This window comes from Sciurus carolinensis, chromosome 1 (assembly GCF_902686445.1).
Source record: "Sciurus carolinensis chromosome 1, mSciCar1.2, whole genome shotgun sequence".
Lineage (NCBI taxonomy): Eukaryota > Metazoa > Chordata > Mammalia > Rodentia > Sciuridae > Sciurus > Sciurus carolinensis.
The window spans coordinates 129890474-129905294 of NC_062213.1; the positions used below are offsets into that span (position 1 = coordinate 129890474).

General features: G+C 39.4%; 1 protein-coding gene across 7 annotated transcripts in view; it reads left to right on the forward strand.

The window, feature by feature from the left end:
- Positions 1 to 247: 247 nt before the first annotated feature.
- The window catches only part of Evi5 (ecotropic viral integration site 5), a 217239-nt gene continuing 202665 nt past the window's right edge, over positions 248 to 14821 (forward strand). For 3 of the 7 annotated variants that reach the window (XM_047549555.1, XM_047549599.1, XM_047549619.1), the window contains exon 1: positions 249 to 337. In XM_047549555.1, coding sequence (XP_047405511.1) covers positions 287 to 337 — 51 coding nt within the window. In that variant the 5' untranslated portion in view covers positions 249 to 286. Of the gene's footprint in view, positions 338 to 6308; positions 6720 to 8291; positions 8414 to 14821 lie in introns of those variants that run through there. The other 4 variants (XM_047549582.1, XM_047549565.1, XM_047549610.1 and 1 more) reach the window with 4 other exon arrangements.

The window sequence follows — 14821 nt, forward strand, 5'->3', positions numbered from 1 at the left end:
GGTAGGAAAAGGGAAGGGAAGGAGGAAGAGAAGGAGGAAAGAAGAAAGAAAACTAAAATCAGTTAACAACCTCATAAGACTTCAAAAGCTTTGGTTTCAGTATTCTTAGTCCTCCACATTCCCAGCTTCCCTTAAAGTTTTGAAGTTACTACCTAACGAATGTGCAGGATGGAACTGAAAGGGTGTTAAATGGGTGGATCCCAGTAGCAACGTCTTGTAAACACTCCCTATGAGTCAGCTATAAATTCAATTCAAATCCCCAGTCTCCTTGTCTTCTCTGCTTATCATGGTTACCACCAAAATGACTGCTGCCTTTAGAAACCCTAATGGGAAACAGGTAAATGTCTAAAATGATGTTTGATTTCATACTAAAACTTATAAAAATGTAGATGCTGCAACAGGAAATATTTTATAATTGTATTAAGATTGTATATTTTGCTTAATCTTTAAAACAGGAACAGCTTGTGAATATTTCTTCAGTTTTATTTTAAGAATGTTACCTCATTGTATTACAGCCATTCCAGTGATGAACAAGAATTTATGAAGTGTTAGGTTTAATTCCACACCTGCAAGAAAGATATTTTAGTAATTGGCTTCTTAAAATTCAGCACTGTTTTCCTCCTTGCTGTAATTGGCTGCTGGCTACTGGTTATCTTTTATTTTATTTTGTACAGTCACAGACAAGGCCTGGTTTGCCTGTATGGACTTCAAATTTCTCATATGGAGAAAGAGTAGCCAAGGAAAATGACTAGTTACCATAGTTTTCATTTACAAATTCTGATTGATGGCAATGTTGAAGGTTGTGTGACCTTTCAGTGATGATTTCAGCCGTGTAGCTTCATAGGTATGCTTAGGAGCACAGTTCATAATAAAAGCTAAATTAATTTTACTGTAAAGCAATACTTTCCTAATGTAGTCTCTTCTTTTTTTCTATGTGTGTGTGGAAGTTGGGGCAGAGTACTAATTCACATTAGCTCCAGGTTGCACCTGGCTTTACTGTTGTTTGACCATTTTGCATGAAAACAAATAACGCATCTATCAATGGGGACTCTTATCCTTAGTGCTGATGAAGAAACTAAAGTTATAGAAATTCAAGGCCAGACAATGAGCAGGTGGCAGAATCAGGGTTTTTCTAATTTAATCTTTTTTTTCAAATATTTTTTTAGATGTTGATGGACCTTTATTTTATTCATTTATTTATATGTTGTGCTGAGAATAGAACCCAGTGCCTCACACATGCTAGGCAAGTGCTCTACCACTGAGCCACAACCCCAGCCCATAATTTAGTCTTTTTAATTTATTTCCCCCCCCTTTTTTTTGTACATTGTTGCTTTGTGGCCTTTGAAAGAAGCAATTATAATAGTTACTACTTGTTGAATGCTATGTTCCTTGCATAGATGCTCCATTTAATTATCACTTCATTGCTTAAGTAGATATTATTATTCTCTCTAGTTTATGAATGAGAAGATTGGGGCTGAAAGGGGTTAAACACACTTTTGTCAAGTACACTTTAAATTTTATATTACAATCTAGTGATCTGCACTAATATGTAAGTTTTTAGTTCCCAAGAAATTGAAGCATTTAAGTGGAATTGCTAATTCTGGTTGCACCGATTTTATCTTGTTTTAAAACATGTATTTCACAAAGTTGAGAAATAAACAGTCTTCTTTTAGCAGATGGGGTAGAAATTGGCATGCTATTGACGTCTTGCTTTGGTTGTACAATTACAAAACTGTTGTTTGGTTTGATGGTGTTAATTTCTAATATCACACATAGAAATGATTTTTGAGCTCTAGAGCCACAAAATTTGTTCTTTACCACAATCATAGGAGATCTAGTCTCTACCTGTGTACAAGTACCAAGAGATGGCAATAGGGTTGTGTGCCCCTTAACAATGTTCTTTCCTAGGATGATGTTAGTATCTTGCAAACCATGATTATGGTGGAGGTAAAATGGTGAAGCCATTTTTATGGCCACAGTAGGTAGAGAGGCCACAGTGTTTGTACTTGAGAACGTTTTAGAGTTATATTGTGGGAAGTAATAAGTGTAGTGATGTAGGTTGTCACTATTTCATTGTGAGCCTTCATTTTTCCAAATCAAAAACTTCTGAACATTAGCTAGGACTCTCAATAGAGTGTTGTTTCTTCTTTTTCTAAAATAGCACTGTCAATAGAACTTTCTTATAGATGGTAATGTTCTGTGCAAGTGCTGTCAAAGACCATAGCCACTAACAATGTATACTATTTTGAGTACTTGAAATATGTATGACTGAGAAACTGAAACTTTAAATTGAAATGCAAGTAGTCACATGTGGCTTGTGGCTCTCCTGACTTTCTTAGCACATCCCTAGAATGTAAGTGAGTGCCTGGTAACCGCCTCTTCCCCTCCCTGCACCTCTTTTTGGTACTGGGGATTGAACCTAGGGATATATACCACTGAGCTACATCCCCAGAACTTTTTATTTTTTATTTTGAGACAGGGTTTTGATTAGTTGCTGAGGGTCTCCCAAAGTTGTCCAGCTGGCATTGAATGTGTGCTCCTCCTGCCTTAGCCTCCCAAGTCCCTGGGATTACAGGTGTGCATCACTGTATCCATGTCTCTAGTGCCCTGCTTTTCTAAGGAAGTGCAAATGCCAGCTGCCCAGGATAAGGGTGGGTATACACCAGTGGGTTTGACCTTACAGATGAGTTCCTCCTCTGTATCTATGCTTTGGCCTCTCAAGGGAATGTCTCTCTTGCTTTTCCTTTCTGTGAGCAATAAGGCTTATATGACTGGCTTATACACCTTTAATAGTGTTCCTGGTGTTTTTGGGATTTAACCCTTGTCAGGTTTACAGGGTTTCCTCTCCCAGACCCAAATCCATTCTGAGAGTGTGCAGTATCAAGTTGGGTGTGGTGGCACATGTCTGTAATCCTGAAGCAGGAGGGTTGCAAGTTCAAGCCCAGATTGGGCAATTTATTGAGACCCTGTTTAAAAAAAAAAGGGTTGGGGATGTAGCTCAGTGGTTAAAGTGCCCCTGGGTTCAACCCCCCAGTACAAAATTAAATAAATAAATAAATAGTGAGCAGTATCTGAACATAGAAAACTTTGAAGTGCTAACTGAATTGTACTGTAAATAAAACTGTCTCTAAGGAAGGTGCTGCTGTCCACTGCATTGCTTTCTCTGTCTTCTGGATGTGTGAGGTTCTTGAGCATGAACTTCAGAGTGGCAGAAGCTGGAGCAGAGGAGTTGTTGGTGTGGAATTCACAGTGGGATTTCACTTACGCAAGTGCTCAAGCACTTGTGAGAGGTCAGAATTAGCTATTTCAGTGAAACGTGAAAATATAGGTTCTTTCACCAAATTGATGTGCTCAGGGTGAGTGAAAGAAATTGGGTAAACCAGGGATAGTGCTGGTGGGTCAAAGCTAATGATATAAGTTAACACATCTCAGGCATTTAGTGCAGCAGTGCTAAACTGATATAAATTATATATATATACCCATACATGCATATAAATATGTTTAAAATATAAATTTAAAATGTTAGTCTGGTCATTTGCATTAATATGGAAGTTACTAGTTACCAGAAAACATATAATATGTAATATGTAAACATATAAACATAATTGTTACCAGTAAAGTCAATACCAGAATTGTTTGTCATCATTAATTCAAAATACATTGAACAGTTACTATTCTAAGTGCTGGGGCTACTGAGAAGCTTAAGAAGAACTATGGTTTTCCAAGTTATCTATTTATTTATTTATTTATTTATGAGTGTGTGTGTGTGTAGTGCTGGGGATCAAATCCAGGGCATTGGGCATGGTGGGCATGTACTCTACTACTGACCTACATCCTGTTGTGATTTTTTAAATTTCAATTAATTTTGCCTTTTCTGGAATTTCAAATAAATGAAATCATGTAGTATGCACTCTGATGTCATTTATATATTTTTGAACAGATAATACATTCATAAGCTTGAAAATGGAAAAGGTACAATTTAAAAACTTTTGGGCACACAGTAAAAAGTCTCCTTTCCACCACTGAGTCACTAGTCGCCTAGTCTTTCTCTAACCTTTTTTCCCTGTGGTACTGGGGATTGAACCCAAGGCCTGTACATGCTAAGTGCTCTACCAATGAACCACATCTCCAGTTCACTTAAAATTTGAGACAAGGTCTCACTAGGTTGCCCAGGCTGTCCTCAAACTTATGATCCTCTTGCTTTCGTCTCCCAAGTAGCTGGGATTACAGGTATATGACACTAAGCCTGGGTCAGTCTTCCTCTCTAGAAGCAACTGATGTTAATTAGTTTCATGTGGGCCCATCCCATAGCTCTCATGATTAATTCAAGGTTTTATAGAAAGTTCTTTGAAAACTTGTTTTTAAAGGTTGTTCAAAGAATCTGTGACAGCCCAGCAAAAATAATATAAAATATTTAAAAATAACTGGAGTTCTTTTTCAACTCTGATTCCAAATGTCAAATCGTGACATTTTTGCCTGTGACTTAGGTAACCTTTAAGCCACATCCAGTTCAAGTTCTAGCATGTATGATTCTTATTCGTTGAACAAATATAAAACTATAACTATGAATCAAACAAAACCAAGCTCCCGGTCTTATGGAGATGTCTAATGGGAGAAACAGAAATTCACCAAAGTAGTCACAGAGTTACAGTTTCATGCAAAATGATAAAAGTAAGGGACCAACATAGGAGGGAGGTCAGAAGGTGCTTCTCAGAAGTAAAGGCTAAGAATGAAAGTTGGAAGAAATTTCCAGGCGTAGAACAAAGTATAAGCAAACCCTTTGGAAGAGTATAATAGGAGAATAAAAGAGACCAGTATGCCTGAAGCAGAGAGAGGAGGATGGAATGTGATCTGAACACTAAGAAGAAATGGACAGGTGGGCAAGGGGCCTGAGGTACAGGACTTGATTAGTTTGGAAAGCTGTTGAAGTGGTTTATGCTGGGAAGTGACAGGGTCACATTGTACTGTGTGTGCGGTACTGGGGATTGTTGAACCAAGGAGAGTTTAACCACTGAGCCATATCCCCAGCCCTTTTAATTTTTTGTTTTATGACAGGGTCTTACTAAATTGCTTAGGGCCACCCTAAATTACCGAGGCTGGCTTTGAACTCTAGATCTTCCTATCTCAGCCTCCCAAGTCGTTGGGATTACAGGTGTGTGCCCCTGTGCCCAGCCAATGTAGTACTGTATTTTGAACAGGCTGGTCACTCTGTTATGTGAAGAGGTTTAGACAGGGACTGCAGGGGATGTGGATAATTAGAAGATTAAGCCAGTAGTCGGTCTACTCCCACCTTCCTGCTTAGATGAGGGTGGTGATGGAGGAGATGGAAGAGGTCAGATTCAAGGAACATTGGCAGGTAAAAATCAACAGGATTTGCTGATAGATTGAATGTAGGAAGCAGATGTAGATCATCCAGATTATCTCAGTTTTGTAATGCAAGATTTTTTAGGTTACAATGAAATTGTTGATTGAAATTGACTTTAAATACTGGCATGACTTAATGATATGCAAAAATTTGCCTCAGATTACTTTCAAATTTTCAACGTTTTTAACTGGGTGGAGGACATGGTTTTACTTCCTATTTCTTATTTCCTAATCCTGTTGAAAAATTAGTTTTTCTTTTTTCTGAAATGCTTATTATTGTGAAATCCTTTCTGTCTTATAAATTTAAATTGGAAAATAACCGGGGATGTGTAATGTCCAGACAAATAATTTTGGAGTTGTTTGTCTGGTACTATCATTTTTGTCACTTCCAAATGTATAAAATAGTTTATAGTGACTATTGTTTTTCTTTTCTGCTTTTCTTGGGACAGGACCAGAATTCCTAGTTTATTTATTTTTTGCCCTGTCCCAAACTACATTCTTTCCTTCTAAGAATTTCTTCGTTGATTTTGGGTGGTTGCCCGGCAAGATCTCATATACGTGTGCCCACGTTCTGCCCTCTGCCGGACTGTACATAAACCCAGTGTGTCCAGACGACTGATGGCACTGTGTTTAACAATCACAGGGAACATTTACACGTTGATTAATGGTTTTAAGAGTGACCTAAGGCCTCCTCTCGGAGGACTCGCCGCGGCCTTTCGAAGCCTGCGCGTCTTCGCCGCGTGCCCCAGGCCTGGTAGACAGGCGCGTGGGCGGTGCCGCAGTGTGAGGCCCGCAGCCCTCGGCGCGGGGTCGCTTAGGGCCCCGAGGGGGTGTGTCTTCTGCAGCTTTAATACCGAAGGGGCGGTTCAAGTGACGAGGGAAGTCTGCATTTTGCAGGGCCCAGGACTGGTGCTTTGAAAGAGGGGCGGAGGGGAGAGAGGGATTTCCCCGCCCCCGCTCCGCTCGGTCCAATCCCTTCGGCTTCTGCTTTTCTCCGCCAACCCGCCGGGCCCCTAACCTGCTCGAACCCATTATGCGGTAGAGGCGGCCGGGTCTCTTTAAGGCCCTGCCGCGCCTGCGCCTTGGGCTTTCCTGACTCGGCCGCTCCGGACCCCGGAGGAGCTGGCGAGCCGGCAGGCTAGAGGCTGGGTAGTGGAGTCGGCGGCGGTGCCCGGCGGGGTGGGTGAAAGTCGGGAGGCCGCCCTGAGTCCCCGAGAGAGCGCCGAGCTTCTGAGAACGCAGGGAAAGCGACCCGCGGAGTCGGGAGCGGGGCCGAGGCGCTGGGACGCGGCGGCGCGGCTGCCGGCTGGATGGGAAGTTAATGTTTACGGCGGAGTCCACCCAACGTTTCCAAGGTGAGGGGCGCTGCGCCAGGCCGGGCGGGCCGCGAGTCCGGGTTCTGCGGAGCGCACAGCTGGGCCAAGGCGCGGCGAACGCGGACGGCCGCCAAACTTGCCGCGCGAGCTGGCGGCGGGCGCGTCCGGCCCCGCCGGGGCCTAAGTTCCTTGCACTCGCCTTCTCGCGGGTCGGGGTCTCCCGCGACCCTCCTTCGGTGGGCGTGGGGGCAGAAACTCGCGGGAACTCTTGTGGAGTTCGCGGGAGGTGGAGGGACTGAGCGACTTCGGGGGTGCTTCCTCCTGCTTCCTTTGGGGGATAGTGACAATGCTTGCCAGCTCCGAGGCCAGAGTCGGTTCCCTGTGGGCGACCCGAGGGGCTCGACCGTCCGCGCCCCTTACTTGCAAAGTTGCTCTCTTTATTTGACCTCCGGGGTTTTGCGCATGACCGTCGTTCCAGGCAGGTGATGGGAAAGCCAGGTGTGCCAGGTGACTGACTCTTAAGGATGCACTTGGGGTGCGTTAGCCCCAACACTGAATCACCTTATGACTAGCGGGGCAAGCCTCAAATTAACCGCAGGATTTCCGGTAGGTTGGATTGTGGTATTGGTGTCGGCTTTAGAATTGCTGTGATTCATTTCACCAAAGAGTCAAAACTCTTTGACTGTTTTCCTCTATCTGTACTATTAGAGGTGGTTTTGAAAAACAGCAGCGTTTTCTTGCAAAGATACCTTGTTCTTGGGTTACAGTGTAGAATAATAAACTCCATTCTTTGCTGAAAGAATGAATTCTAGTGCTTCTTGAAGGTAGAGAAAAATGATCTGTTGATAGTTTTTATCTTTGTTTCTGGGCTGGGTTGGTTAGTAGCTTTCTTTTTGCTTTTAAGTTATTCATAAAGTTTCATCAGTGTACCAGATTTTTTTTTATTTCCTATTCTATGCTGGCTTTAAGATCTCTATGAACTTTGTGTCAAATCTTAGAAAACTTATTGAAATATAATATGCGGAAAAAGTTCACAACCCTAAGCGTACAGGTAATGAATTTTTACTAAGTGAGTCATCACAAATCAAGAAATAGAACATTAGGTTGGAGTGTTTACCTAGGAGTGAAATTGCCGGTTTTTGAGTTATATTAATGTTGAAATTTTAGACACTAGTGGATATTTTCCCAAAGTGATTGTACCAGTAAGCAGGGAATGATATTCTAGTTGCCTCAAGTCCTTATTGATGCTTGTCAGTTTAAAAAATTGTTGCTGTTCTCATAGAGTTGCAGCACTGTATAGTTGTGGCTTCATTTTGCACTTTCCTGGTGATTGAGGTTGTGCATCCTTTATTGGCCATCCATATGTCTTTTTTGAAGTCTCTGTTAACATTTTTTCATTGTATGTTTATTTTTCTGTTAATTTGTACATTTTATTTTTGCAGTATCTCCCATACCAGGGGGCGCAATCTACCACTGAGTTACATTCCCAGCCCCAATTTATAATTTTTTTGTGGGGGAAGCAGATACTAGTGATGTAACCAGGGTGCTTTACCATTGAACTACATACATTCCTAGCCTTTTTAATTTTTTTTTTTTTTTATTTCGAGACAGGATCTTGCTAAGTTGCTGAGTCTGGCCTTGAACTTGGGGATCCTCCTGCTTCAGCCTTCTGAGCTGCTGAATTATAGGCCTACATCCTGGCACCATGCCCCATTTGTAATTTTTCATTCTAGGTATGAGTCCTTTCTCTTTCCCTCTCTCTGTAACATATATGCAAGTTATGTATATATGTGTGTGTATATATATATATGTATACAGAGAGTCCATTTATGTGTTTCTCTTTTTCCTCTCTTATTTTGCCATTTTCTATTTATTTAATGGTGCTGAATAGTGAATCCAGGGTCTTGGACATGCTTGTGGGGGGGAGGGGATTGAGTGGAGGAAGCATTACCACTGAGTTATACCTTAAGCCCTGCCTTTTTGTTCCTTTATTGGTGTTTTTTCATGAATAGTCTTAATTTTGATGAAATATATTTTATCAGTCTTTTCCTTTATGATTACTTATTTTTTGTATCCTATTTAAAAAGTCTATACTTACCCTAAGAATATGAAGAAGATGTTTTCCCATATTACATTATAGAAATTATTTGATTTTTCATATTTAGGGCATACATACGATTTATAGTGAATTCTAGATGGATTATAGGAGTCAGTATTCAACTTTTACTCTATGATTGTGTATTCGACACGGCATCTTATTAAAAATGCCATCCTTTTGTACTTTGTGACACTTTTTTTCACAGATGATTGGACCGGGTAGCTCAGTGATGAGTCCACATTTAGTACGAATGGGGTCGTAGATTTGAATCCTACTGACGTACAAACCACAAAAATAAATCAGATGACTATATGAATGTGGGTCTTTTTCTGGACAATCCATTCTGTTTCATTTGTCTGTTATGTTTGTACTAATACCACCATATTAATGTAACTCTAAAATTGGTGTTGGTATATGGTGGGATAAACATTCCAACTTTGTTTCTTAAGATTGTCTGGATTGTTCTTGGCTCAGCATTTCCATATCTGAATCTGCTTGTCAGTTTGCATAAATTTTGAAATTATATCAACTTGGGAAGAACTGATATCTTAAGTGTTGAGTGCTTCATTTTATGAACATGGCATATTTTTCCATTTATTTAGGTCTTTCCAGATTTCACTGGGTAATGTTTTATAGTTCTCTGTAGAAGTCTTGCACATCTTACGTAATTTACTTAGATATTTGATGTTTTTTAATATTATTATAAAGGATATTTGAAAACACTTGCGACAAGCATGCAGACATGTAGCTGATTTTTTTTTTTATTTGTTTGATTTAGATGCCCTTTTGCATGCAGCCAAACCAGTTTCCATCACAGAACTTCTAATGGAGGACAATGGTCTTTAATTTCTAGTTCTCCCACTAGACTGTAAACTCAAGGACAGAATAACATCTAAATCAGATTCACTTCCTCAGAACCTAACAAAATGCCTGCCATTATACTTAATACTCCATAAATCTTTAATTGGACACCAAGCCAAAAAGAAAAATAAAATACTACCCAAAACTTAGTTGGAATATAGAACATATGGGTGTAATTTAAAGTAGGTCATGAACAAAGAAGAAAAACTTAGAATATATTGATGAAATGGTGTCTGAGAATAGTGGTGGTGCACACCAAGAATACCAGCAATTTGGGAGGCCGAGGCAACAGGAAAATTGCATGTTCTAGGCCAGTTGGGGCAACTTAACAAAGATGCTATATCAGAAAATATAAAGGACTGGGGATGTAGCTCAGTGGTAGAGAGCCCCTGGGTTCAGTTCCAAGTAACTAAATAAATAAATAAAATTGGGAATGTGGGATAATGTTCAGTGGTCCCTCTTTATCCACTGTGTCACCTTCTGAGGTTTCAGTTACCTTTGGTCAACCAGGGTCTGAAAATATTACATGGAAAAATCCCAGAAGTAAACAATTTGTAAGTTTTAAATTGCATGTCATTTTGAGTAGCATGATGAAAGTGTCAAACTGACCTGCTCCATCTAAATGGGATGTGAATTATCCCTTTATTTAGCATATCCAGACTGTTTACTCCCATTAGTCACTTAGTAGCCCTTTGGATTATCATTATCATATTGACTATCTTAGTATTGCAGTGCTTGTATTCTTCAGGTACCCCTTATTTTACCTCATAATGGACCCCCAGTACAAGAGTAGTGAGTGATACTGGCAATTTGGATATGTCAGAGTGAAGCAGGAAAGTACTTTTGAGTGAAAAACTACAAGTTCTTGACTTAATAAGAAAAAAATAATGAAGTTGCTAAGATCTATAGCAAGAACAAATCTATCTGTAAAATTGCGAAGGAAAGAGAAATTTGTGTTAGTTTTGCAGTAGCACTTCAAAACAGCAACGTGTATGATAAGTGCTTAATTAAGGTGGAAAATGGATTAAATTATAGGGTGGAAAATTGCTGAGATTTTAGGTATGTACTAGAGGTCTTGGAATGTATCCCCTGTGAATAGTGGAGCACTACTGTATATGCCTGCCTCCTGGTGTTTGAGAGCTGGGCAAAGGAAGTGAGCTATGGGTGGAGGCTATTCAATAAAAACACTTCAGCTTAATCCCTTGGCTTTAAATTTTGAGCTTCACTCTATTCTTGAGTCCAGAGTCTCTCTTGGTAAAGTTTCTGAGAATAAATTATGAGGTGACAGGAATGGTGGTGAAAAAGGGAACCTACAGAATCCAACTGAACCTTTTATAGACTTTAAATCTCTTGTCCTCTTTAGTCTCATGCCCCTCCACAGCTAACCTGGAGATTTCAAGGTCCTGATCCTCTCTGGGGTTGTGTGTGTGAGCCAGTCAGCCTATTTCGTCTTCATAGTCCTTTCCAATAGGCTGATGATTTCAGTTTCCTCTCCTCTGTTCAGTCAGTCCATCTCTTTTCTTGTTTCATGGATGTCATATGTTCTCTCTTCTATCTTGAGGATGTTGAAGATAGTTCTTTAAACCTTTCTCTGCATGGTTTATTTCTTCCAACTTATTTTTCAATTTGGTATAGCCTTGTTAGTAGAGGCCCTCCTCAGAGGTCTGACTGGCAATCCTTTGTTGTCTGTTCATGTTTAAGAGTGGGCAACTAACAGCTTATTGGAAGTCCTTAGCGTGTAAACAGGACTAACTTCCAGTTTTACCCTATAATCTGGAGTCTAAAATAGTTGTTCTCAACTTTGCACATTAGGATCACACGAAGAGCTTTAAAAAATATCCTTGCTGCTGTTAGACCAAATACAACAGGGTTTCTTGGGGTAGGACTCTGGTAGCAGTATTATGAGAAAATGTAGATGTTGTTACATATAATAAAATGTACAGAATTTAAGAATATGATTTGATGATTTTTACCATGTAACTAACAAGATTCAGAACATAGTGACTATCTTAGAAAATTCATTAACTTGCCTTTCTTCTTTGACCCTACTCCTTGCCCAGAGGCAACTGCTATTCTGGTTTTCATCTCCATCAATAAACAGTAGTATTTAAAATATTTATTTATGTATGTATTTATGCAGTATTGGGAATTGAACCCAGGGCCTCATGCATGCTAGGTCACCTCTCTGCCACTGAGCTATATTCCTAACCCAAACTTCAATATTTTTTAAAGCTGCCCTGGTGGTTCAAGTGTTGGCCAACATTGGAAATCAGTGATTGGTTGGGCCATTTGAGGTTGTCTCTAATGTTTGTATTTTTCCTTTTGACCTGTTCAAATTTTCCAGAGAGCCCAGTACAGTGGTGCACACTTGTAATTCCAGTGACTTAGGAGACTGAGGCAGGAGGATAACAAGTTTGAGTTCAGTTGCAGGAACCTAGTGAGATCCTCAGCAACTTTGCAAGACCTTGTCTTAAAATAAAAAAAATTAAAAGAACTGGGAATTTAGCTCAGTGGTAAAGTGCCTGTGGGTTCAATCCCTAGCACCCCAAAACAAAACAAGATTTCCCTGAGAGTATTTTAGTTGTCTGCTTGGAAGGTTGAGGTTTTGTTTCCAGTGATCTGGGAACTCAGGAAAAGAGGACTGGATGATGAGCTATGGAGCATTTTATATGTAGCGGCACATAATTTGTCTTCTATTGTTAGATTACCTGTGTCTTGCACCATATATGATTTACACTCTCAGGATAATAAGTCTCATTGAGGATGGGGCCATTCAGCAGCTTGGAGGGGATCTTAATTTCCAGATGTTCAACTTTCACCTGAACCTTTCTCATTAACATTTCCCCTCCCCTATTATGTTTTGGCAGTTCCTAAGCCTTTTGAGGATTTTGTGATGTAAATCTGATTTGTTCTCAGTTGTCAGCCCTACTGTCTTAGAATTTGGCCTTGACTAAGTCAATTATCCACCTTTTTTCCATCTTTCAAAATTTTGTTGTCTCTTTTTCCATTTTTCCTCTCCTTATGGTTCAGGTTCTAAAACATCAAAACAACAACAAAGCTTTCTTTATCCTTGTAATAGTAGAGTTGTGGGAGGAAGCAAAGTCAGGTGTGTGTGTTCAGTTTCCATCTTAACCTGGATGTCCACCATCTGCTTTCTGTTATACAAAAATGTGTTGCCATCTGTCCTCTAGGGTTGACTCATAATGAAATTGTACCTTTTAAGTTTCTTTACAGTTAGCTACATAGAGTGCCAGGAGGGAAAAGGACCTAAATATTGGATCAAGCTGTTATTCCTTCAGATGTCCCAAATTCTTTTTTAGAAGTACTCATTGTCCCAGAATCTTAGAATCTCAGAATTGAAAGTGATTTTAAAAATAATCAGCTTAATGAGCTATCTGATATTTTCTATAAACTTTTTGTCCATCCTAAAATATCAGAAATTTTTGGCAAGAGATGAGTAACTAGAGAAATAGATTGGGCAGTGGATATCTGAATGGGGTCTAGAAATCCCTGTGTATTAAACTTTGGATAGATAAATAATAGATCTTACATATTTATATTACATAATAACATTCATTAAAAAGTAAAAAAAAAAAGTCATGATGATTTGTCATTTTGTTAATAATACGTAAGTCCAACTACTGTCATGGGGCTAGGTAGTACTTAGAATTTTTTATTTAGAAAAAATTTCTGTACCATAAAAAGTTGTTAGAGTTGTATAGATCTTAGTTTATAGTTAACAGAAAATTTTAAATTAATTAAAGCCACCCATTAAAGCCTCTATGTGAAGTATTTCTAATAACTTGGTTATTTTTTGCCACTGTTTTTATTTTTTTATTTTTTATTTTTATTTTTTGGTGCTGGGGATTGAACCCAGGGCCTTGTGCTTGCAAGGCAAGCACTCTACCAACTGAACTATATCCTCAGCCATGTTTTTATTTTCTTTAGAACTAAGACTGTAGGTTACCAAATGCTCTTTGAGATAGTTTTTACCTAAAGTTCATGTTGAAAAGAAAATATTATTAATACAATATGTTTTCTTTTTCTTTTTTTTTTTTTTTTGGTACTGGGGAATCGAACTCAGGGCCTTGTGCTTGCGAGGCAAGCACTCTACCAGCTGAGCTATCTCCCCAGCCCTACAATATGTTTTCTTTTAGGATAAGTTTATATAAAGAATTCACCTTTAAATTATGCCTGTCATGTTCTGTATTAAAATGTCCTTTTTCTGCCAGACGCGATGGTGCATGCCTGTAATCCCAGTGGCTGGGAGGCTGAGGCAGGAGTTCAGAGCCAGCCTCAGCAATGTAGCGAGGCCCTAAGCACCTCAGTGAGACCCTGTCACTAAATAAAATACAAAAAAGGGCTGGGATGTAGCTTAGTGCTTGAGTGCCCCTGAGTTCAATTCCTGGTACCAAAAAAAAGTCCTTTTTCTTATTAAATTTGTGTTGCTAAATAGATTTTTTTTTTGGTAACACATGGCAACAAGCTGTCAGCCCTATGTTGCTCTTCAAATTAATTTTAACAGGTTTTATGAAATGTAAAAGTCTGCTTATCACTGCACAAAATCCTCACTGGTCTTTGGCTCTATCACAAATTTATTTTTTGTGTTTATATATAAAATACAAGATACCAATCAGAGACATCACTGGCAGTTATTTATCATGATAGTGTGGTAGTCCATCCTTCATTAGAAACATTTAGGTTGATTAATTTGTGTTTTGTACCTAGAACTTGTTAACTGGGCCTTCAGTTTGCTCCAAAGGGTTAACTCATTTCTCATTATAGCAATTATATTAACTTACCTGATGGGTTTATTTGTCAGCTTTCCTGCTGTTCATTACTATATCTCTACTTCAAAAGAACTTTCCCTGTCTGTGCTGTTTGTAGTTTATCCTTGCCTGGCACATTCTAGGCAAGCTCTGTGCCATTGCAGTTTATCCTTTTAAGTGGCCAAAGACAATGTGGGTTTAGTACTTGTTAATTGTTCTTTGTATTCATCCAACCCTCACAGTTGAACTCTGAAAAATATTCCCGGAAAGCTGGTTAAACTGGCTATTATCTGGCCTTTCATTGTTGGGTTTGCTATTCAGTATCTTGTAAGTTCATTATTAGGAGTCTCTCTTAAGGAACTGCTAGTTCCTATATTCTTAGAAGGGACCTCCATGAGAAACAGGAACAAATC